General features: G+C 37.3%; 1 protein-coding gene across 2 annotated transcripts in view; it reads left to right on the forward strand.

Moving 5' to 3' along the window:
* The window catches only part of SYNE1 (spectrin repeat containing nuclear envelope protein 1), a 528,817-nt gene that overhangs the window by 422,908 nt on the left and 79,490 nt on the right, over nucleotides 1-26,419 (forward strand). For both annotated transcript variants that reach the window (XM_025384518.1, XM_025384520.1), the window contains 12 exons: nucleotides 1,827-1,982; nucleotides 2,983-3,153; nucleotides 5,531-5,664; nucleotides 6,045-6,249; nucleotides 7,909-8,091; nucleotides 8,703-8,849; nucleotides 12,367-12,521; nucleotides 13,693-13,840; nucleotides 15,853-15,947; nucleotides 19,254-19,488; nucleotides 21,122-21,316; nucleotides 25,821-25,946. In XM_025384518.1, coding sequence (XP_025240303.1) covers nucleotides 1,827-1,982; nucleotides 2,983-3,153; nucleotides 5,531-5,664; nucleotides 6,045-6,249; nucleotides 7,909-8,091; nucleotides 8,703-8,849; nucleotides 12,367-12,521; nucleotides 13,693-13,840; nucleotides 15,853-15,947; nucleotides 19,254-19,488; nucleotides 21,122-21,316; nucleotides 25,821-25,946 — 1,950 coding nt within the window. The remainder of the gene's footprint in view (nucleotides 1-1,826; nucleotides 1,983-2,982; nucleotides 3,154-5,530; nucleotides 5,665-6,044; nucleotides 6,250-7,908; nucleotides 8,092-8,702; nucleotides 8,850-12,366; nucleotides 12,522-13,692; nucleotides 13,841-15,852; nucleotides 15,948-19,253; nucleotides 19,489-21,121; nucleotides 21,317-25,820; nucleotides 25,947-26,419) is intronic.

Consider the following 26,419-nt stretch of genomic DNA (forward strand, 5'->3'; position numbering starts at 1 on the left):
TCCATAGAAACTCAATTTCTAATGGTTGAATTTTAGAATCATATTAAAGATATATTGGAAGGATTGTTTCTGGTCTTTTAATCTCTTTACAGAAATAGAAAAGTTCTAAATAGTAAATTAATTATAGTTTCTATACTACACGAAGGACCTGTAACCCCAGTAATCACTATGTTTATTCTCTGGTAATTATCAAAGCTGTCAAAATAGTGACAAAATTATAGAGTGGAAATAAGAGAACAATATGAAAAACAAAAATGATCACTTTAATGCCAAATGCATGAGTTTCTAACTAATTAACCAAAACAAAAATAGCTTCATGATAACTCAATAGAGAAAAATAAATAAATTCGCACTGAAGCATGGCACATTGCCAAATGGCTAAACATAATAATATCTTACATTTAGCTACTTTTTGACAGCTTAAAATATATTTTGTATATATTTATCTAATTTTGTCCCTTTGGAGTAAGCAGAAAATGTCTTATTATTTCTATTTTTAAAATGAGGTAGAGAGAGATTAACAAGTTGAACCACAATAGAAACAGAAATAAAAGAAGCAAAAATTATTTTTAAAGAGACATGACATTTGAAACTAATATAACAGAGACTGGACTTCTCATTAACACCTTAGCAGCAGCACTACCCAATTTCAATCTTATTACCCATGTATGGATCATGAGGGGGTATAAAAAATATTTTTTATACAATTGAGGTGTTATCCAAAGTTACAGTATTTGGGGATTTTCTCCATTCTAATCTCCAAGAACTACAAATCTATTTTTAGTTCTGAGGGTATACTTCTGAATATGGGACTGTAACCATGCCTTAATGCCTGACTTTTCATGCCACACCAACATGGGATTTATATTCCCTCCACAGTTCGAGGTTCAGCCGACTCCCTTCTGATGTCAGGCTGGGAGTCCATAGGCTCCAAAGACTTGAGTTCTAATCCCCACTCCAGCCCTCACGAGCTCTTTTACCCAAGACAGGTCAGATGACTCGATCTTCAATGTATTTATTTATAAAATGTTGATAGCAGTCTCAGCCTGCTTCACTGAGCTTCTCAAATTTTCGGATGGCATTAAAATAGAAATTAGGGTTATGATACAGGTTCAGTATGAGCTCCAGATCTTTTCTTCATTTTGCTTTTCGTTCTTGAACATTTTATACTGACAATTATGAATGCATATCCCAAAGAAAATGAGGATTTGATTCATCAAAGAAGCCTGAAATCTTTCAGAATCATGTAGAATTCAGGGTATTTTAGAGAGAGAGGATCATACAGATTATCTTTTCCCATCTGAAATCAGTCTTCTGATTTCCCATCTGAAGAAACTGCGACCCAGTAGAAATTTCTCACCTACCCAAAGTGACACAGCTTTATAGTAGCAGAAATGTGACTAAATCTCAAGATACTAGGACCCAGAATACCACATTCGATCACATTTCTTCCTATGGGGTAGGCAGCGTAACTTTTTGAATACCAACATATATGAACTTAATAATACAAATAACATTACAGTTTCTGACATGTATTTCTTTCCTCACAGGCTCTTGAGAAAATTACATAGTACCATTTCCTTATCTGGTAGATGATCAAATTTTACTTTTTTAAAGTTATGCTGATTTGCCATGTGTAAAAAGATGACTTTTCTTGCATTTGAGTGTAGGAAGAAGTACTTCTGTGGAGTGCCTCTTCTGAAAGAGATAAGCTTTTTGGATTAGTAAAAGGTTTTTAGGACATGAAACTGTAATGGCTCAATTTCAGTGCACCCCAGAGTTCCATAATAGAACAATTTAAAGTGACTATTTTTTAAATCTTCCAGGATCTGGAAGATTTGATTAAAGCAAAAGAAAAAGAAGTAGAGAAAATTGAGCAGAATGGACTTGCTTTGATTCAGAACAAGAAAGAAGACGTCTCTGGCATTGTCGTGAGCACACTGCAAGAGCTCGGCCAAACCTGGGCGAATTTAGATCACATGGTAATATTGCTTGCCGAAAGCCAGCTCCAGGACAGTGTTTGCCAGCTCTGTCCAAACCCGGGGTTTTGTTTTTCCTAAAGTAACGGAGGAAATAATCGAATCTATACATTATCTCTTTGTACTTTTAAGTCCGCTTCGTTATCCTCTTTTTTTTTTTTTTTTTTTTAAAGTCTAGTTTCTGGTGTTTTCTAGAATAAGCCTTTATTTTAAACATTACTCTCTTAATGATCTCATCCATTCCTATGGTGATAGATCATTCTCAAACATCTGTCTCCAACCTAGGAAAGGATATACAAAATGGATATCTGTATCTAAGTGATACAGACCAAACTAAACACTTTTCTGATAGAGATAAATAAGTATAAGGAAGGAATATCTTAGATGTTTTGTCTTAAGATATTTATCTGAGTGTGTGTGTGTGCGCGCACACACGTGAGATAGATATAGGTATTGATGTAGCTATAGATACATTTCACTTTCTGGGACCTGACTACCTGGATTGAAATTGAAATCTCTCACATTCTAACAGTGTAATCTTGGGTAATTTTCATTACCTCTTAGTGTCTCAGTGTCCTCATCTATAAAATGGGGATAATGATTATACCTATCTCATAAGATGTTGTGAGGATTAAATGAGTTAATGCATTTGAAATACTTATTTAATACAATTCTTAAACTGTTTTATTAAAAGTATCAACCTCTTATGACTTAAAAAATATATATATACACATATGTGTGTGTGTGTGTGTGTATATATATATGTTACCCTTTTAAGCATTTCCACTTAGAACTGAGTGTTTAAAAGTGTGAAAGGCATAAATTTCAAAGTTGATACATTTTACCTTTTAAATATTTTTCTTTTTAGTTTTGTTTGTTTATGATACCTGAAACCCTGATGAAGTTCTTAGATGTTAATATTTTCCCATCAATTGAATATATATTCCATCATTTCAGATATTATGAAATATAAGCAATAAGCAATGTTTGTCTTTTTCAAAAGGTTGGACAATTAAAGATACTGTTGAAATCAGTGCTTGACCAATGGAGTAATCACAAAGTGGCCTTTGACAAGATAAACAGTTACCTCATGGAGGCCAGATACTCTCTTTCCCGATTCCGTCTGCTGACTGGCTCCTTAGAAGCTGTGCAAGTTCAGGTGGACAATCTTCAGGTAAGGAATTAATGTAATACATCCTTAACATTCTTTTTAATTTCAGAAAACTGAAAAATTAGCAAATGGAGACATCATCCTGAAAAATTGCCATATGTTGTTTATACTTAATTATTTTTTAAGATCTTTAAAATTAATTTTACCTGTGTTATTGTTACTTAAGCAAACTTGTCTGTGTGTGCCAAATTCTGGATTAGCTGGTATATAACTAAATGATTTCAAAGATCCTGTTGTAAAAAATATTCACATTGTCTTTTATACAATGATTTTATGGCCAACTCAACCTCCTTGATTCATTGTCGCTGCCTTTTGTTTTCCTTTTCTCTTCTTATCCTGCGTCTCCAAACATATTCCAAGGAATGTTCAAAAGAAAACAGAGAAAAATGACACAGGTGGTAAATGTTTAAACCATCCAGTTGCTTCCATTCAGTAAAATATCAGTGGCCTATCCAGCGTGTCCACAGAATCTTCCTTTCTAGCACTTACTGCTTGGTTTCCTGTGGGTCCTTTGTCATTGTGTCCGTCTATAATGATATCCCTGGTGTTTGTCTGCAACAGAGCACTCTCTCCTGTCTCAGGAGTGTGTGCAAACATGTGAGATAGATATGACTTTCTTAAGGAAATATATTTTTTAGGGTAGGGTGGGAGGGAGGGAGGACAAATTTGTCTATATAATTTCTTAACCCTTCAATTGTTGTTACTAAAGGTCACTAAAACTTCTTTTGAGGATAGTAAATTTAAAAGCACATCTTATAACATTGAGGAGGTTAGAAATGCTTTTTAATTTAACATATGTTTAATACTTGCAAGAGCTGTCTTAAGACATGAAAGGATTAAGGGTCTTTTCCTTGACTGTTTTCATTTGAGGGTAATCAGATATTGTGTTAAATAATACTCAATTTTTGTAGCCTACTTAACCTGTGGAGTTTTTTGAAGAACTGAGTCTGTCACCTCAGCACTATTTCCAGGGAAACAACTTTCTTTCAGTTCCCTTACTGGTCCTTGGTAGAAGACTATTTAGATAGGCTTGGTAGAAGATGCCAAATCTGTCTGATAAATATTCTTTGTTTTAAACAATCTTGACATATACAATGCATTATTATTAATTATAGTCTCCATTCTGTATAGTGGATCACTAAAGCTTATCCCTCCTGTCTAGCTGAAACTATGTTCCTTTTGATCAACATCTTTCTTTTCCCCATCTAATCCCTTATCCCATGCCCTGGTAACTACCATTCTACTCTACTTCTATGAGTTCAACTTTGCTAGACAAAAATGGAACGTATTTGAGGTAATGATATGTTAATTAGGTAAATTTATTCATTCCACAGTATAAACATATATCAAAACATCATGTAGTACCCTAGAAATACATACAATTATTATTTGTCAATTGAAAATCATTTTTTTACATTAAAAATAATTCTTGGCAAGGAAGAACACCTAGAGATAAAACTTGCCAAAGCTGTGCCTTGTTAGTCTTCATCTTTGGGAGTTTGTGGTAGAAGCACTCTAGGTATGCAATAAAATAGAGACATGACTTTGGCTTTGAGTGCCAAAGAGATCCACAGTTTGGCAGATAGCACGTTACATACACCATTGCCATGGCTTTATTAGAAACAAGAGCTTGGCATAGCAAGGAAAACGAGCACCTAAACAAAAGATTTCTCAGCAAGGCAAATTTACTTCTGTAGAATTGTGCCGCTCACACTTCTGGCTGCTGCAAGAGCACACTGAACAAAGGAGAGAAGGGGTTTTTATCCCTATGCAGTCCCTATCCCTGCGTCCTTCCCCTGTTGGCTAGGGTTGAACCACACAATCTAAAATGACCCTGGTTGGCTAAGACTTAAACTTTTCCAATTAGGGTAAATGTGTGATTCACAAGGGAGGGAGCGAGTAGGAGTGGTCCCTGTGTTACAGCACAAGGCATGTTTGGACATGTCTGGCCAAGTCAGGACACAACAAGAGTGGGAGGGCTGCTCGCAGGCCAGAAACAAGAAATTACAAGGGGGTGGGCCTCTGAACCAAGGACAAAACATTGCACAATTAAACCCTTTGAAGAAGAATTTACCATCTCTGGCAGCTTCCTACCAGACAATGGACAAGGGCACCCTATGAGCTTTTCCAGCAGAATCCAAATGCCAATAGAAGAAGGCTTCATTGCTAATGAACCTCTTCTCATAGTCAAAATAACAAAATCCTAAAGAAGGGAATAAATGATTATCTAAAGAAAGCTGATAGAGCATTGATGCTAAGTCATGCCTGCTTTATACATGTATATATGCATATTTATGAAAACATACACAAATTCCTTTTAAACTTGCTTATTAGAATTTAGATCCTGTTATGTCATCTGTGGGTCTTTTTCTTTGGGCAGAATCTCCAAGATGATCTAGAAAAACAGGAAAGGAGCTTACAGAAATTTGGCTCTATCACCAACCAATTATTAAAAGAGTGCCACCCGCCTGTGACAGAAACTCTTACCAATACACTGAAAGAAGTCAACATGAGGTATGGAGTATGTTAATTTTACACACTATTTCTATCACAGCCTTATTATAAATAATGATATAATTAAAACTTAATGACATTTTGAATTTGAGCTACATAGATTCTATCCTTTAAAATTCTCTTTCACAACATGAATTTAAGGATACATAAATGTAGCGAAGAGATTTAGAAAGAATTAGAAGTACTGTACACCCAAAGATTGCCATCATCCTCATTACCTACCCTGAAACTATGAATATGAAACATTAATTTTTATTATGTTAACTAGAAATGAGTATGTCTGTATTCACATGAACCAGGATCATGAAAAATAAAATAGCAAATATCAACATTTGATGAGAGGTGGTAATCTGCTCATAAGTGTTGATTATTATTTCCAGATGGAATAACTTGCTGGAAGAGATTGCTGAGCAGCTACACTCCAGCAAGGCCCTACTTCAGCTTTGGCAAAGATACAAGGACTACTCGAAACAGTGTGCTTCGTCGGTTCAGCAGCAGGAGGATCGAACCAATGAGCTGTTGAAGGCAGCCACAAACAAGGACATCGCCGATGATGAGGTTGCTACATGGATTCAAGATTGCAACGTATGTTCAGAAACTATCTTGTTTTCCCAACATGCCCTTCTTAGACTGCCCAAGTTTAGCTTTTGGTCTCTGTAAGCTTTGGTATGTTTCTCTATATGAGACAGTTATCCAAAAATAATTGTCTTAGGATCAAAGAGCCTGCCTGATTTTCAGAACACCGGTGCATATGCATCAGACTAAGAGGTCTCCTCCCATTGCTTTATTTTTTAAAATGAGTCGTTTTCCATTTTTCCTAGTGGAATTTAGTCAATGTGAAAAATTGAGGCTCTCTGTGTTTTCTGGGATGGTCAATATAAGACATGACCATATGGGGAATAATGTTCTATCTTTAAAAAATCTTCTGTTCCAGATCTTGTCCATTTACATTCATTATCTCCTAGGTAAGCATCTACACAATAGTTTCATCTAAGATATTAATGGTAGAAAGAAGTCTTTCTCTCCTGATTTACTGTTATACTTCTTTTAATAGCTTTTTAATAATTATCTTTTTCATTATAGCTGCCAATAACCTACTTAAGGGTTTAAGGAACAGCCTTTCTCTTGTTTCAAGCATTACATGGCTCCTACTATTTGTCCTTATTTGTCTTTATTTTTAAGAGCTTGTTACAAGGATCTTTTAATAAACTTTTCCAAATCAGTTTATTAGAATTAGGCAAGCTATAAAGACTACATAAATAAAAGTTTAACCTAGTCTAATATCTTCAACCTGAATAATCACTTTAAAGCTAAAGATGGATATTTTAAAATAAAGATAATACAGTACTTTTTTCATCCACATAATTTATATATACAAGAACTGTCATTTTCAATACTCCTGAATTGAAATACACCTTGTCTGTTGTCTGTGTCAAGCTTAAAGAGCCCTTTGTTTTTCTTTCTCTCACAGAAGTCACTGCCTAGGCATAGCATGACTGGGTGGGATACCAGCAACAGGTAGAAGAAGCAGTCACTTATCATCTCTCAATGTAGGATAGAAAGCAGAAACAGGGAATTTCCATTGGCTCATATTTTTTAACCTGTAAGAGGGTCCCACAGAAAGTGGAGGCAAAGAGATGCCATGGAAAAGAATGGGAATACTGGCTACTCTTACCCCCTGCTCACCAAAATCATCACTGTGTTCTGCACCCTACTGAGATAGGAGGTTGTTATACTTGCCATAACATGGCCACATATATAGAAGATACCACTGACAAATTCCTGGTGTGTATAATAATAATAGAAAAAGGAAAAATATAACATTTTGTTTTCAATTTGATATGAATTACGTAGAGGCGGGAAAAAAACTGCCAAAATATTTCCAGTTATTGGCTCTACTCTTGGATCATGGTTTTTTTTTTGTCTTGTTTATGTATGTTTTTCTGCATTTCCCCAAGGTCCTATGATGAACCTACATAGCTTTTACTAACAAAAGAGTAATTACATATATATATCCATAGGTTATATATATATATATAATGTATGTTTAAAATATTAATATGTATACATAGCATTTTTAAAAATTGCAGTGCTTGATCATTTTTCCACAGGTGAAGGTTATTTAGCATAATAATTTGATCAGTAGGAATTGTGTGTTTCTAGATGTATAGCCCTTTGCCAATTGCTGTTTATGATAAGGAGTATAAACATGCTTCAGAGTGGGCATATTTTCACCTTTTATAGGACCTCCTCAAAGGACTGGGTACAGTTAAAGACTCCCTCTTTGTTCTCCGTGAGCTGGGAGAGCAACTGAAGCAACAAGTGGATGCTTCGGCAGCATCAGCTATTCAATCGGATCAACTCTCTTTGAGTCAACACTTGTGTGCCCTAGAGCAGGCTCTCTGCAAACAGCAGACTTCGTTACAGGTACAGAGCTCCTGTTTAGTATCTTCTATAAATTGGGTGTTCTCTAATATCTGGGCACAAATACAGAAAAAGAATTCCTCATCATTGCAACAAGACCTCCTTCAAGACTAAAGAAAAAAACGAGTAAACAAACTTGGAAGTTCTGGTGGGGACGATGAAGGTGGAAGTTTTGCGCTGTTCTCTGCAAAATAATTTAAAAATCGGTTTAAGATGCAAGTCCCTAAACCAATGCCTGCCACCATGGTCTGTTCAATTAATAAACACTAAGCAGCTTTAATATGAATATTCATGTTTATTTAACTTAGACTTTTACAAGAATGAGAAGATTTTTCAGACCTGTTGTTTGATCAAGTATTTAAAGAATAATTTTGATTGTTGTTCACTTATGGTGCATAGAAATAATTCTAGTTTTTAGAAAAATTACTAAAGAAGATTTAAATTGTTATAGCTTTGTTTTTTTAATAGGAATGATGTCTTGAGAATGGCAATTTGATACAAGAATATGAAAAATAATTTTAATATCCACTTGCCCTTTTACTAGACTTTATTAAAATACCTTTTTTTTTTTTTTTTTTTTTACTAAAATACCAATTTCTTTTGTGGAATAAAAGGCTGGAGTTCTTGATTATGAAACCTTTGCCAAGAGTTTAGAAGCTCTGGAGGCCTGGATAGTGGAAGCTGAAGAAATACTACAAGGGCAGGACCCTAGCCATTCATCTGACCTCTCCACAATCCAGGAAAGGATGGAAGAACTTAAGGTAAGTGTGTTAATCTGAGTCCCAGATCTTTTACCATCTGTCTTCAAAATTTTTTATTTTTTATTTTATTATTTTTGAGATGGCATCTCACTCTGTCGCCCAGGCTGGAGTGCAGTGGCATGATCTCGGCTCACTGCAACCTCCACTTTCCGGGTGCAAGCGATTCTCCTGCCTCAGCCTCCCGAGTAGCTGGGATTACAGGGGCACGCCACCACGCCTGACTAATTTTTGTGTTTTTGGTAGAGATGAGGTTTCACTGGTCTTGAACTGGTCACCTGAGGTCAGGCCTCCCAAAATGCTGGAATTACAGGCATGAGCAACCATGCCCAGCCCTGTTTTCAAAATCTTAGGGGAAACTCAAAACTGATGCAGACCCACTCTTTCTTTCAAGTGAGCTCCCAGTGAGACTCGCTATGGCAAACAGTGGACTGTGTGCTGGCAGTGGGCACAGGCTGATTTCCCAGCTCACTCCTGGAAACCACCTCGCTCCTCCCTCCTACTGCTGGGCCCTCTCCATGTTCCTGTGCCCAGTCCCTCACCTCTCTATTAACTTTTGAACCTCTCCTCTCTGTTTCTAACATCATCTACTCCTAGCTCAAGCTACTCCTATCTCTCTGAGACCCTACAGCCGCCTCCCACAGATCTGCATCCACCCACCCAACCTCCCCTCCTCCTGGCTGTCAGAATGACCTTTTTTTTTTCTTTTTAAGGATTTTACTTAATTAGCTTGATTTAATCATTCTACATTGTGTGAAAACATCATATCATACTCCATAAATATATATGATAATTTGTCCATTAAAAATAATTTAATACTTTTTTTTTTTTTTTGACACAGAACCTTGCTCTGTCGCCCAGGCCAGAGTGCAGTGGCACGATCTCTTCTCACTGCAAACTCCGCCTCTCAGGTCCACACCATTTTCCTGCCTCAACCTCCCCAGTAGCTGGGACTACAGGTGCCCGCCACCACACTCGGCTAATTTTTTTGTATTTTTAGTAGGGATGAGGTTTCATCATGTTAGCCAGGATGATCTCGATCTCCTGACCTCGTGATATGCCCACCTCGGCCTCCCAAAGTGTTGGGATTACAGGCATGAGCCACCACACTTGGCCTAATTTAATAATTTTTAAAAAGAAAAAAGAAAAGATTTTACTTAATTGTGATTTTTTTTTTTTTTTGAGATGGAGTCTTGCTCTGTTGCCCAGGCTAGAGTGCAGTGGCGTGATCTCAGCTCACTGCAACCTCCACCTCCCAGTTTCAAGCAATTCTCCTGCCTCAGCCTCCCAAGTAGCTGGGACTACAGGCACATGCCACCATGCCCAGCTAATTTTTGTATTTTTAGTAGAGATGGGGGGTTCACTGTGTTGGCCAGTCTGGTCTCAAACTCCTGACCTTGTGATTTGCCAGCCTTGGCCTCCCAAAGTGCTGAGATTACAGGCATGAGCCACGGTGTCCTGCCAATTGTGAATGATTTTAAACATTCAATCAAGTAAGCAAAATAATACAACAGACATGAAAATTTTATTGTATTATTCCCTTGGTTAAAGCCCTCAAGGGTTCTCACTGCTCTTAGGGAAAAGACCATGTGGCTTCTCAAGGTGGCATCCTGGTTCCACCTTTCCTGAGGATCTTACTCTGCTGTGCCATAGCCCATCTCCCCCTCCAGCCACTCCAGCACCACTGTGCTTCCCAGCATCTGTGCATGTGATATTTCCTCTCTCTGGATTTGTTTTCTTGTCCTCATCAGCTTACTCCTCACTAAAAAGAGTAAAATCCTGGTCATTTGGTTCAATGTCACTCTCTTAGGAAAATCTCCACTGTCTGTCCAGGGCCAGGCCCCCCAGTGACACGTTTTCATGGCACACTGTTGTTTTTCTTCCATGCTGTATCATCTCATTTAATTACACTCCTGTGAGTCGGGGACTACTGTTGCACTTTCGACTACTAGAATAGTATCTTACTCCCTGTAAGTGCCATGAGGGGAAGGACTGTGTCATGGCTATTTTGTTCATTGCTAATGTCTACCCATGGAAATTATGCCATTTAATAGTTATATTTTGGTTTCAATACTTGAGATTTATTCTTTCTTCAGAAAGCATGAGTCTTTTGCAGAACATGCCAAGAGAAGACACACACATAGCCAAAGGTGGCCTGACATTTTTTCCTTCCTGTAACCAATTTCCTAGATGGAGATAAGAACACCCATGGGAAAACCAGAACCGACAAGGTTGTCCTGTGTTTGAAGGGAGGGAAGAGAGCTAAAAGAATAGATTGCTCTTTTGGTTGAGTCTCACCAGCTGTGGGGTTGGGGGTCAGAGATCTAAAACTGGAGCTCTTACGGCAATGTGTGGTCACTTCATAGCTCAAGTGAAATTTTATTTTCTCTAGCAAGAACCCAAGGAGGTTCGTTTACCCTCTTTCATTTACTAGCTGGGTGGCCTGGAGCAATTTACTTAGTTTCTGTGCCTCCCTTTCCTCCCTTGCAAAGAGGGAATAAGCAGCATGACTTATCTCAAGTGATCGTTTTAAGGATAAAATGAGTTACTACTTATAAAGCTCTTAGCAATGCTTGATTCATAGTAAATGCTCAATAAAAGTTAGCTAACACTGTCACAACTTTTATTAGTTGTGAATAATAAAGGAGGAAATTAGCATGAACAAATGAAACATAAATGGTAAAAAGTAAGGCCTTTTACTTATCAGCATAATTTTCATCCTTAAGCAGTTCTGTCAAGAATTACATGAGTAAATAAATCAAGAAAATAATATGATACATGTAATATAATTATATATGAGTAAATAAATCAAGTAAATAGTATATGTAATATAATATATGTAATAAAAATCAAGTAAATAATAGAATACATGTAAATAAAGTAAATAATATACTTGCATGTATAATCCATACAAGTAAATAATATATCAAGTAAATAATATAGTACATGTGGCCGGGCGCGGTGGCTCAAGCCTGTAATCCCAGCACTTTGGGAGGCCGAGGCGGGTGGATCACAAGGTCAGGAGATCGAGACTATCCTGGCTAACATGGTGAAACCCCGTCTCTACTAAAAATACAAAAAACTAGCCGGGCGCGGTAGCGGGCGCCTGTAGTCCCAGCTACTTGGGAGGCTGAGGCGGGAGAATGGCGTGAACCCGGGGGGCGGAGCTTGCAGTGAGCCGAGATCGCGCCACTGCACTCCAGCCTGGGAGACACAGTGAGACTCCGTCTCAAAAAAAAAAAAAAAATAAAATAAAAAAAAATAATATAGTACATGTAAGTAGTCAATAAAGGATAACGAGGAGTTTGAGTAGCAATAGCAGCAGCAGTTTAGACTGAATAGGAGATTCTTCTTTTTGCTATTTGTACTGCTAGAGATTGTAAGTAAGTGGCCTAGAAATGCAGAGACCACTAGACCGAAGACCAGCTACTTCCTGAAATCAGAAATTCACTGTGCACTTTGAAAAAGCTTTGCGTTTTTTGACCATGGTGCTAAACCTACTTTTAAATCTTCCTTCTAGGGACAGATGTTAAAATTCAGCAGCATGGCTCCAGATTTAGACCGTCTAAATGAGCTTGGATATAGATTACCCTTGAATGATAAGGAAATCAAAAGGATGCAGAATCTGAACCGCCATTGGTCTCTGATCTCCTCTCAGACTACAGAAAGATTCAGGTAGAGTAAACAAGAGATGTCTTGGTTGCTCCAGTCGTCTTAGTCTGGTTTGTGCTGCTATGTCAAAATACCACAGAATGCGTAATTTATACAGAACAGAAATGTTGAACAATCTCACAGTTCTGGAGACTGGGAAGTCCGCTGTCAATGTGCTAGCAGATTCAGTTGTCTGGTGTGGGCTGCTCTCTGCTTTCAAGAGGGCACCTTTTTGCTGCATCCTTAGGAGGGGAGGGTTACTGTGTCCTCACACAGTGAAAGGCAGAAGGGTAATGGTGCTGAACGCTGTGTGAATCCTCTTTTATAAGACCCTTAATCCCATTCACAGAGGAGTCCTCATGGCCTAATCACCGTGTAAAGGCTCTGCCTCAGAATATTACGAACATTCACCATTAAGTTTCATCACCTGAATTATGGAAGGGACACGTTCACACCATAGCACCAATGTGTCAATAGACTATAAGCCCATGACTTGTGTATGTTTCTAAATTCTGATCTTTCCCATAACACTGACAAAATTTGAACTAAAAGTGGGAAATTCAAATTGTAAAGTCGTTTCTCATGTTTAATGTACTAAATAGCACTTTAATCAGAAAACTCTTTTAAGTAAGAATATATTAAAAGTATATACATAACTTTTATCATTTTTAAAAAGGTACATTTTAAACTTTATATTTTTTCAACTGTCTTTCTTCTTCTTTTTTTTTTTTTTTTTTTTTTTTGGTGTGTGTGTGTTGGAGTTTCATTCTTGTCACCCAGGCTGGAGTGCAAAGGCGCAACCTCGGCTCACTACAACATCCGCCTCCCGGGTTTAAGCAATTCTCCTGTCTCAGCATACCAAGTAGCTGGGATTACAGGCATGCGCCACTGCACCCGGCTAATTTTTGTATTTTTAGTAGAGATGGGGTTTCACCATGTTGACCAGGCTGGTCTTGAACTCCTGACCTCAGGTGATCTGCGCTCCTTGGCCTCCCAAAGTGCTGGAATTACAGGCATGAGCCACCATAACCGGCCTCTTTCTTCATTTTTAAAAAAAATTTTACCACCTAACATGAAAGCTTTGTGGTAGTCCAATGAGAATTGAGCACAGAGATTATTTAATCTAGTTTTATATGCTAGAGATATAAGAATAAGCAGCAAAATAACCATTGTTCTTTGCCCTTTGTTCTTTCAGCAAGTTGCAGTCATTTTTGCTACAACATCAGACTTTCTTGGAAAAATGTGAAACATGGATGGAGTTCCTAGTTCAGACAGAACAAAAGTTAGCAGTAGAGATTTCAGGAAATTATCAGCATCTTTTGGAACAGCAGAGAGCACATGAGGTAAGTTGTATCAGTAGATTTGAGGGTAAGAAGAAATTTGTAGGCCCTTGGAAGATGCTATAAAATGCTGTGTGGGAGAATTAAAATCATGCCCTTTGCCCTGAGTGTCCAAATGCATGCATCATTTTGCCTTCTTTCTTAAGCTTGAGGTTTTGATAACTTAATTATAAAAATGTAGTCCTATTCGCTGCTCTGATTGGGTATAAGCACATGTCAGCCTTCAGTTCCTTGTAAAGTATCATGCCAGAGTTGTGGTTAAAGGTTACTTACTCAAGACAGGCAAAGTTGGTGGAAAGTGTATAGATCGTTAGAAAATTTTCAATTGGGTTAGAGACTACTTTAATATTGCCAAGGTCAATTGCTTAAGAGACTATGCTTTGATCAAAAGTCTTTAAAAATGTTGTGAGCTTCAAAGAGCATATATGAATTTTATACCAGGAAATCAATCTATCAAATGTCTCTCCAGGTGTACCTCTTGATTATATTGCATTATAATTATTTCTGAAGAAACAAAGAAGGAGAAGAACTATATAAAAAGTAAATTAATAAATTTGCCCACTGTTAGTCCTTATGTTGCTGTTTACTGGTGTAACTAAGTTGGTCTGTGTGTTTATGAATTATATGCATATGGAGAGATAAGTCTTACCTAAGAGAAAAGAAAAACAATTCAGAATTTTTTAAATAGAGAATTTAAAGATATCTAAGGTATTTTTAAATCCAGTTTTATTGAGTTGACAGATGATGAAATAATAGAAAAAAACAGCAATGAGATTGCATCTCACTCCCCCAAGGATGACTGTAATGAAAAAATAGCAAATGTTGGTGAGGGTGTAAAGAAACTGGAACCCTAATACATTGCTGATGGGAATGTAATATGGTGAAGCTGCTTTGGAAAACAGTTAACATAGAGTTACCATATAGAGTTACATAGAGTTATAGCATAATCGTATAACCCAGCAATTCCCAGTATATCCTAGGTATATACTCAAGATAAATGAAAATATGTGTCCACACAAAAACTTATGTAAGTACATTGTTTATAGGAGCATTAGTCATAATAGCCAAAAGGTGAAAACAACCCAAATGTCCATCAACTGATAAATGGATAAATAAAATGTGATATGTCTATGTAATAGAATACTATTCACAATGAAAAGGAATAAAGTACTGATATATGTTGCAACATGTATGAACCTTGGAAACTTTATGCCAAGGGAAAGAAACCAGTCACAAAAGACTACATATTGCAAGATACCATTTGTATGAAATGTCCAGAATAAGTAATCCATAGACACATAAAATAGATTAGTGGTTGCTGAAGGCTGGAGGGTTGGGAGGAAATGGGGAATGATTGCTAATGAGGATGGACTTTCTTTTTGGGGCAATAAAAATTCTGAAATTGATTGTGGTCATGATTGTAAAGTCTGTAAATATAACAAACACCACTAAATTGAACATTTTAAGTGAGTGAACTGTATGGTATGTAATTGTTGCTCGATAAAGCTGTTTAAAAAACAGTAGAAATAATTAGAAGGATCTGCTGTTGAGTTTTTTTAAATAGTGAAATAAATTTATTAACCTGACTGAAACTTAAAAACAGTGAGTTTTAAAAGACAGAAAAAGACTAGGCTCTTTTTTTTTCTTTGACTTCTTTAAAGGCCCTAAGCTGTTCTCTATGTTTTGAATATGGACCATATTTTATACACAAAATAAACCAGAAAACAAATTGTGTGCTAATTTATTAGGTGTTTTTGAAAGAAAGGAGAGAAATATAATTCTACTTTTGTCACCTAGTTTTAGTAAACCAGACACTAAACTTTATCTTTGAGTGTATCTTAATTGATAATTTAAAAATAAATGATTCCTGAACTGTAGGATTTCACACATTTTCTGATTCAGCTGGTGATAGCTTTCATAGTCTTGCTAACACTAGAATATTTGGAAAGTTATCAGAGAACCAGTCACTAAAATTAGGAACTCTAAAGTATGTTCTTCTTTTTTTAAAATTATAGTTGTTTCAAGCCGAGATGTTCAGTCGTCAGCAGATTTTGCACTCAATCATTATTGATGGGCAACGTCTTCTAGAACAAGGTCAAGTTGATGACAGGTAAGATCTTTGATAAATTATTATAAAGAAAGGTTCCAGTAAATTAATCATTTTCTTTTTAATGAGCAGATTAGAGGTCATATATCCAATCTTCCTGAGGCAATTGAACTGTGGTGGAGCCTCAGTAATTGGAGGAGAAGCTTGTCTCAATCTCTGAAATGACTGAGTATTGAATCTTTTTAGAGAACTGCTATTATATTATATGAAGGGCATAGAGTAATTGGAAATCACCTAGCCAACCTTCACTAGTCATCTGTAGGAAATGGAATTAATGAATAGATCAGCATGAGCCATATCAATGACCTGTCAGTGGTTTGTAAACAGATGCTTCTAATATTCTCACATAATTACAGAATTTTTTTTTTTTTTGTAAAAGGAGCATAGAAATCACTAGCCCATCTTTCTTACTTATAGATGAAAAACCTGAAATCCATAAATGTGAACAGATTTGACCAAGGTCGCAGAACTAAGTAGCAACAGAATCAGGCCTGGAGCTCATGTCTGGTTTTCAGTCAGTACTGGATCATACCAGCCAGCTTTCTCATGCCATGAGAATTCTTCTGTGTTTGAAAATGGTTTGCTACCTTAAGTCAGATTACATGCCGCCTGAAATCTTTCTTCCTCTTCATTTACAATAGCAAATTATCTCTTTATTAAAATTGGAGAGGTAAAAATTTATCTTCTCCCCGGATTTATGGCAAGTGAAATGACAATTTCATACTATATTTATATTTCCTGGAAACAATATTTACTTTATCTAATCTGTTTTCCATGGTGATATTTGAATATTAGCCTCATGTATTCTATTACATATGTATACCTTTCTCACATTTGGGAACCAGTAGTTGTGACTATAATTAACTTGATATTTTTTCAAAAAATAAAAAATAAATTACGTTTATTGAGAGTTTCATCTTTAATGTTGTAGAAGCAATTTCAGTTTTAAGTGGATATTTCTTTGGAATTGCATAAAAGATCTTCATGGTTAAGCTTGGAACAACAAAATGTGATATCATATTTATTCTATTTTAAGTAAGCCAAACTTAAATATGAGCTTTCCTGAGAATTTAAGGCCTTGAAAATAAAACAAATACAAATACAATTAACTTTTATCTTTTGCTTTATCATTTCTTAGCAAACTCTCTAACAATATTATAAATGTTTGAGTCAAGTAAAATAAAAATTAAATACTCACATGCAAGCCAGCATCTATTAAATTTTAAATACTAACATTTAGGGAAAATACACCAAAGAGATGAAAATGGGAGGTTAGACTTGAGGATAAAGAATTTTGAAAGCTGAAGGAAAAAAAATCAGATTAGAACCTACTGACAATAAGAAGGCCCCAGATTGCAAGTGTATTGTGTTCTGAAAGTTAATTTGTGAGTTATGTTTTTTAGAGCTTCAAGTTCAGCACTGGGAACAATGTCATGTTTTAAGTAATTCCTCATGCTGGCAGGTAGTTTGGGACAGCTTGGTTGTATCAAGAGAGGGTGGGGAATCCTAGGAGGCCTTGGATGGTTACCTGATAGGGAAAGCAGGATTATATGCTATTCTCAAGTCCTGGAGTTGTACATTTTCTGCAATGACAGATGCTTGTAACTTTTAGGGAAGTATCATGAACCTAATTCATCACAATTGAATGCTACTGCATTGATTATATACAGCAGAATTTCCTTTCAAAAACAGAAGTCATCATCAAAATCTTAGTAGCTATCACATGAATTTTTTTATTTTATTTTATTATTTATTTATTTATTTATTTATTTATTTTTGAGACAGTGTCTTACTCTTTCGCTCAGGTTAGAGTGAAGTGGCACTATCTCAGCTCACTGCAACCTCCACCTTCTGGGTTCAAGTGATTCTCCTACCTCAGCCTCCCGAATAGCTGGGATTACAGACACGTACCACCACACCTGGCTAATTTTTGTATTTTTAATAGAGACGGGATTTCACCATGTTGGCCAGGCTGGTCTCAAACTCCTGACCTCAAGTGATCCACCCACCTTGGCCTCCCAAGGTGCTAGGATTAAAGGCATGAGCCACCGGGCCCGGCCCTTTATGGATCTATTTTTAAAATGAGAGGGCATGCGAAATTTTTTGCAGGGGCTTTATTTAGGACATTTTATTTTTAATGCTTGTTTTGTTGATGTTGACTGTATATTATTCATCTTTTGTTTAAGTTGAGTCATTAAATAAGTTTCTAGGACTAACAGCATATTTGGTTACAAAAATCAAAGTTTATAGTGGTTCTGGATAATAGGAAGTTTCGAGAAGATACAAGTTCAGAATAGTAAGTCCAATTCAAAGTTGCTTCTACCCTCAAGAGAAGAGGATAACGCAAAACTATTATAGTAGAGAAGTGCAAGTATTCAGTATTTAGTATTAAAGTACAATATTACTTGCACTTTATGTGTGAATAACACTGTAATCTACATAGAAACTCATTCTGTTTGATATAGGACAAACTCTTACTAGCCAGTTCTAGAGCCATAAGTTAAATATTAAATAAAACTTAATGAAGAACTACCTATATTTTTTTAAAGCTAGAAAACAGGTAAGAACACGTTAGAAGATCTGGTATTCTTTAGCCTGAACTTGAGAAATCTTAAGGAAAATTTATTATTTCTAAATATATTAATGACATTTATATAGACTATGATAACAGGTTTTCATCTTTCTAAGAATAAAGTGAAGTCAGCCTACAATGTAGAAGAGATAATTCAGATGAATGTGTGGAATGATTTGCTAAAAGTTGGGGCTATTTATTATGAGGGAATACTGAGAGAGTTTATGGAGTACAGTTTTTAAAAAATCTTTTTAAATCACATAGTTTGATTCCAGTGGCTTATGATTCGAACTGAAGACAGAGATTCTATATAAGCCTTGTCCACATGTTTTCCTGCAGTGTGGCCCACAAAACGACATCACCATCATGGGCTGCACGTGTTGCTATGGAGCTGCGTAGGATTTGCAGCTATTCCCATTGCATCTGCAGCTGTCCACTCCTCCCCTTTCATGCTTTCAGGGAGAGAGCGTGAAGGACAATGACCTTATTGTATATTTGCCTTCAACCTATGCTGAGACATGAAAACATTCACCATTTGCAAACACCGGTAGTTTAATTTAAAAAAATAATTACAATAGACCCAATAACCCAATAATAGATCATGGCATGATATTTGAAAACCACCACCCTAGATCACTTCTCAGGGCTTAGGGTTGTTGACAATGCATACATTGGCTGATTGCATAACTGCATCCAAGATAACAGTGTTTCTTACCATGTAATTATTTCTTCACTAGGGATGAATTCAACCTGAAATTGACACTCCTCAGTAATCAGTGGCAGGGAGTGATTCGCAGGGCCCAGCAGAGGCGGGGGATCATTGACAGCCAGATTCGCCAGTGGCAACGCTATAGGGAGATGGCAGAAAAGCTTCGTAAATGGTTGGTTGAAGTGTCCTACCTCCCCATGAGTGGTCTCGGAAGTGTTCCTATACCACTGCAACAAGCAAGGACCCTCTTTGATGAAGTGCAGGTAAGATGCAAAACACAGTGTTCTCACACCTCTTAGGCATTTCCACCGTACACTTTACCTTCGCCTCGGTTTTTCAAAAGGACTCTAGAGTGACATTGCAACTGGGACAAACATTGTTCTCAAATGTCAACAGAAATACACAAAATGATTGCAATACAAAGCCCATATCTAATGGTGAAATGATAGTAAGCCCCGGCCTCTCACAAAAGCTTCTCACACTTCACACATTATGGCCTGCCACAGTTCACTAAATCCCAGCAGAGATGAAAAGGTAATGGCAAGGAAAGAAAAACTTCATGTTGCTTGCATACGTTTTATTCTTGAGCAATTTAAACACGTAACTTAAGTACTCCAAAGAAGACAGGAAGCCCTGTCCTGTTTGAGTTATTTGTTCATTTCCAGGTTGCCCCTTACCTTCGGGCTTCTGGCTTCTTAGACAGATACCTCCTATCATTCTAGTGAGTTCTTCCCAGTGTATCCAGTGTACCCAGTCAGTGTACCCAGTGACTCTTCCTTTAAAGTCACTGTTCTTTGGTTCCTTTCTCCTCCAGATTTCTCTGGGAGCCCTCATTCGCAGACATGACTTCAACTGCCCCCTACCAGCAGAGAAGGGGCATATCGGTATCTTCTGGTCATATTTACCTGCTGTACTTTCGACTCATGTTTCCAACCACCTTTTGGGTTTATGTCTATGTGCATCACAGATGCCTTGTACCCTGTGGGTCCCAGCAGAACCTGTGATCTCTGGACCGACTATTTTCCCTTTCCCATCACACTTCCAGGAAGTGTCATCAGTCTAGGAATCCTAGAATAATTTGAGAGCTATACTTCTCCTTGTCTATCACTCCCTTATCTAATCTCCCCAACTCTATATCCCTGCTGCCACTGCCTTGGTTAGGTACTCGTGATTTCTTGCCCAGATAGACAGTAACTTCCTAATCTTAGTATATCCAGCACATACCCTTCTTCCATTCTACTTTTACTTGATTCCTGAATGCTTTTATTAAAACTTTAATCCAAACATCAGTATTCTTCTATGAACCCCAGTCACTTTTAGTATAAAAACCAAATTTCTGCAAGATGTGGTCTGGCCTCATCTCCTACCACTCTCTCACGTGCCGTCCACACTCCAGCCACTGAAAACCATATTTAGTTTCCTGAATCTATCATATTTTTCTTATATAGTGAATGTGCGCATCCTCATTTCTCTGTCAGAAGGTGTCCTCTCCTCCACTCCTGATCACACTCATCTCACCGCACCAGGTCCTTCTTAATCTGGTGAAATTCATGTCTCGCAAGACTCATTCAGCCTTTACTGCTTTGAGGAAGCCTCTCTGCCTCTTGATGCACCCCCTGCTGGGTCAGATATCCTTCTGTATTCCCAGGCATCAGTCTTAGAGAGTGATTCTTATTGCATCAATTGTACTTACCTTGGAGATAGAAACTAAGCCTGTCTCTATTGTATTCTCACTCATTTATTCACTGGTGCATGCGTGTGCAAAGCACCACCACAATAAATGCTTGCTGGATGAAAGAGGGCATGCTATGCTCAGTTAGGGCCGTTTAAAAAGCCTTGTAGGAAGGAAACAATGAAAGAAAGAATGAGAAAATAAAAAGCTATGGTTCCTTTCAGTTCAAAGAAAAGGTGTTCCTGCGGCAACAAGGCAGCTACATCCTGACTGTGGAGGCTGGCAAGCAACTCCTTCTGTCTGCGGATAGTGGCGCTGAGGCCGCCTTGCAGGCCGAACTCACTGAAATCCAAGAGAAATGGAAATCAGCCAGCGTGCGGCTGGAAGAACAGAAGAAAAAACTAGCCTTCTTGTTGAAAGTAAGTTCGGTTAGAAAAAATCGAACCAAAAAACTCTTTTAGTCGTTGTACTACTTCCTCCCGTTGTTATTCTGCAAATCAAATAATGAAATCATGAAATAATATCCTGCAGCATTTTGATCCTCAGTGTTTTATTTAAGACTCTGTCTTATCTTGAACAAACTGGAAAAGTTTCCCAATTTTCAGCATTTGATTTTTCAGGACAACCTCCCAACAAAGTAAAGTCTAATAAGACTGTCTAAGCCATGAATTCTGATTAATGGCCAGTGTGAAACCTTAGCCATGTGATGACTTTATAAATCCATATAGAAATTCAAAGGGTAGGTTCCACTCCCTAATCTGAGACTCTAAAGTGGTTTTCAAGATTGGTATCTCTTCTTTTATGGAAGGGAAAAACCAATCCAGAAAGATACTCTTGATTTATCTTAGCTGATCCAAGCAAGTTGCCATGAGATAAAATCTCCAGGAGGTATATTAAGCCCTTAGTTGGATGCAGATCACATACTGATCACACAGTAAGTTTTGGAAAATGTAGATTTATCCGGACCTCCCACAATATACTTTTCTCTCTCACTCTCCAATTGCATGTATAATGCATAATTAAATGAGCAGTTTCAAAACGACAGGGCCTCTAAAATAAGATAATCTCAAATTAAAATCATGGTAAACCAAGTGACCTGGTTAACTTATCTTATCTAAGCCTCAGTTTCCTCATCTGTAGAGTGGATATATAATTTCACCATCTCCATGTGGCCATTGTGAGGACTTCATGAAATAATGATAGTGAATCATGTGGTATCTTACCTGGCTCATACTGAGCACTAAATGAATGATAGTGATATCATAGTTGATGTTATTATGATCTTCAAAAGTAAAGACACCTAAATGTTATGGTCCTGTATATGTTGATAATTACCAACACTTGAATGAGGGTATCTATTAAATTGGGCCTGTCACATGTTTGTCTCGAAGGTAATGACTAAGATTTTGGTTTCTGGTTTTTTTTTTAATACTTAAAGTGTGCACACCCACTGGATTTATATTGAATTTTATTTAATAAAATATTGTCTTCTGTGTAGGAAGCAATCCATCAAAAATGCCACTGAACATCTATAAAGAGCTATTATTTGCACACAGCACAATTTCATCAGTAATGTAATATGCCAAGTTCATTTTCTTCCTTTTGCTTTTAGGAAAGGATTTAAAACATTGTAACTCATCCTGTAGAGAACATGTTAATCATTTTTTTTTTAATTTGTGATGCGATTTTTGGAGATGTTTCCAAGACGTAATAAGGCATGATGACTGAGTCACTACATTTGCTTTTCTTGTCTGTCTGTTTGTTGGTGTAGAAAACATCCACTTTAAGAGATATTTGCAGGCTCATGACATTACGTTATTTCCTTATAATTCATGTCATAAAAGGACTTAGTTATAGATTTAGAATCTAAGTCATCCTTGAAAAGAGGAATCCCTCTTCTCTTCTTGTTAAAGTTTATTTTATTTTGACTCTTAACACTACATCTTGTTTGCCTAAGAAGGAATTTATGAATCTACATTTTATTGTTTATATACCCTCATTTTAGTGTATTTTTTTACCACAGCTATAATATTTAACTTTTAATACTGTTAGTAAGTATGCCAAAAATAGGCATTATAATTCCACGTTCTGTATGTTCACCTTCTTCACTATCATCTCTTAATTTTGTTCTGAAAAGTAAGAAGCTGATCTTTCTTTCTTTCTTGTTTTTTTAATTTTTGTTTTTGTTTTTGTTTTTTGTTTTTTGTTTTTGACGCAGAGTCTCACTCTGTCACCCAGGCTGGAGTGTTGTGGTGCAATCTTGGCTAACTGCTATCTCCACCGCCTGGGTTCAAGTGATTCTTATGCATCAGCCTCTCAAGGAGGTGGGATTACAGGTGCACACCACCACGCCTGGATAATTTTTGTATTTTTAGTAGAGATGGATTTTCACCATGTTGACCAGGCTGGTCCCAAACTCCTGGCCTCAAGTAATCTGCCCTCCTTGGCCTCCCAGAGTGCTAGGATTATAGGTGTGGGTCGTGGCACCTGTGATGATCTTATCTCTTTTAGATCAATAAACCTTTGTCAACTGCATGTTGATTGAATTCGGGGTGTTTGATAGTTTTATTGAGAATGTTATTTAATTTAAGCAGAAAGAGAATCTTTTTGTCTACCCTCACTATGGTTAGCATGATGAGCTAATTGTAGCCTGGGAACACAAAGATAGATAGATAGATAGATTTTTTTTTTTTTTTTTTTTTTTTTTTTCAGACAGAGTCTCACTCTGTCGCCCATGCTAGAGTGAAGTGGCGCAATCTCAGCTCACTGAAAGCTCTGCCTCACGGGTTCACGCCATTCTCCTGCCTTAGCCTCCCGAGTAGCTGGAACTACAGGCGCCCACCACCAAGTCCGGCTAATTTTTTGTATTTTTAGTAGAGACGGGGTTTCTGCATGTTAGCCAGGATAGTCTCGGTCTCCTGACCTCGTGATCTACCCACCTCAGCCTCCCAAAGTACTGGGATTACAGGCGTGAGCCACCACGCCCGGCCAAGATATTTTAAAACAAAGGAGAATTTCAACAACTCTGTCCCTGGTAGACAATTTTTTTTGTTTGTTTTTTAAGGACTTTTTTTTTCTGGTAATTGGGAAGAGGGAATGTGGTTATGTACTCTAAGAAGTTCCATGAAGGAATTTTAAAGAGAAATGAGACTTGTGCCAAATTCTCAGTTCAGTTTTTTGAATAAAGATATTTTGAGTAAGGAGACACTTTAGTCAACACTGCTTCCAGAAGATAGTTGTGGTAATAACACCTCCCGGTTGTTATGCTCAGACTAAGGTGTCAAGAGAGAAGTAGAAAGAATCCAGATAAGAAAAGACTGCTGATAATGAAAGAGATATTGTGAAGGAAGATGGAACATGATTTGACACCATATTGACAACTAAAAATGATTCTAGCCATGATTCTAGTTGTCTTGCTTTGGAATTCTGTAATTCATGGTGTAGGGAGTGGCCACTGGGGAGATGAGTAGGGAGCGGAAAGGCCTGGATTGGAGAATTTGACAAACGGGCAGTGTTGGACAACATGAAGGAGACTTGTTTAGTTAAGTTTAATTTTCACTGGCACTAAGAAACCAGATATGAATTCAAGTGCTATAAAAAAAATCAAGCTCCACTTTGGTTCCTGTCATTTAAAAAATTTTCACATTTTTATTACAAAAAAATTACATGTGTCTGATTTTTTAAAATTAGGTAATAATTGAAGTATGCAGAGTAAAAAATGAAATTTCCCTTATCGTACCATCCAAATTCTCCTATCTTCCCAACAGGTAACCATTGTTACCAGTTTGCTGTGTAACCTTTCAAAACATAACCACACAATAGATGTTTTATTTTGTCAGTACATAGAGATCTACCTCATTCTATACTGCCAATCTCTACCATCTGTCCTGGCCTATTCGTCTCCAAAGCACTTACCGCTACTTTGTATATTAGATATAGATTTCTTAAATTGTGCATTATCTCTCTTCTTCTACGTCTTAATTTATATGGGTTTTTATGTATTACACATTTAATCCTTTGCTATGTATGTTTCAGCATGAACAAGATAAAGCCAGTCAAAAATGCCTTGCTTTTGTAGTGTGTGTTTCTCTTTCTGTAAGACATTCCATATCCTCTTTTTTTTTTAATCCCTTATAGTACGTTTGGGAAAGTGTAGATATTGGGTGCAGTTATGGATGGAGTTAAGAAAGGGACAAGGTGCTGAGATTATAGTCCTACCTCTGCAGAGATGGATTTGGATTCAGATAACATTTTTGGGTACCCATAATATTCTGATCATTGTGCTTGATGCCTTGACACTCGTTGCTTCCTTTGGGCTCCAATAAATATGGAGAGTTTGTATTTTTTCCATTTTCATAGGGAAAACATAGAGCATTATCTGCTTAAAGCCACCCAGATAATCAGTAACAGAGTCAGTTTTCAACTCAGCTCTTCAGATGACAAGAGCATGTTGCCTCCCCTGGCAATGAGTGTGGGCCCACCTTCATATTGTTCATCAGGCAACTTCCTTTTTTTTTTTTTTTTTTTTGAGAAGGACTCTCGCTCTGTCACCCAGGCTGGAGTTCAGTGGCTTGATATTGGCTCACTGCAACCTCTGCCTCCCGGGTTCAAGCAATTCTCCTACCTCAGCCTTCCGAGTAGCTGGGATTATAGGAGCCTGCCACCATGCCCAGCTAATTTTTGTGTTTTTAGTAGAGATGGGGTTTCACCATGTTGGCCAGGCTGGTTACAAACTCCTGACCTCAAGTGATCCACCCGCCTTGGCCTCCCAAAGTGCTGGGATTACAGGTGGGAGCCACCACACCCAGCCATCTGTGTAACTTTCATTCTTTCTCTGGGAATGAAGAAGAGTGTATCTTTTCTTTTTCCCCCAGATTCCTACATCAAAAACATCTATGCTATTTGTTTTTATTCACATGATAGGACTGGGAAAAATGTGAGAAAGGAATAGCAGATTCCCTGGAGAAACTACGAACTTTCAAAAAGAAGCTTTCCCAGTGTCTACCGGATCACCACGAAGAGCTCCATGCAGAACAAATGCGTTGCAAGGTAAATTACTGGACTGAGATTTTCACTGTCATCTATCTGTGTGCCTCTGCTGAAATAATGTCTTTGGGGCTATATTCCAGTCAAACTCCTAGGTGGTTTGTCTACATGCAGATACAAGATCCTAGTATATGACATAAGGACAGGCAACTCAGGTGAACCTTGTATTGCTGATTTATGGCAGTTCTTGAAATTATAGACTAGTTTATGGATTACTCCAAGGAAGCAAATGAAAATTTAAAACACATTAAAAGATATTTAAAAGCTGAGTCAAGAGCAATAAAGTCATCTTTTAAAAGCATCCACGCTGGGGAGTCATTCTACCAGAAGAATCTACTCTACAAGAAGGGGGGAAAAAAGGATCAATAGCCTGGAAAATCTGCAGACAGCGGACCTCCAAGGGACACACCCTGCCCTCCAGACCATTATGCAAGGAAAGGGGGAAAAATAGCTTATCTCAGTGACTGCATAGAGAC

This window comes from Theropithecus gelada, chromosome 4 (genome assembly GCF_003255815.1).
Source record: "Theropithecus gelada isolate Dixy chromosome 4, Tgel_1.0, whole genome shotgun sequence".
In the NCBI taxonomy this organism is placed as follows: Eukaryota; Metazoa; Chordata; class Mammalia; order Primates; family Cercopithecidae; genus Theropithecus; species Theropithecus gelada.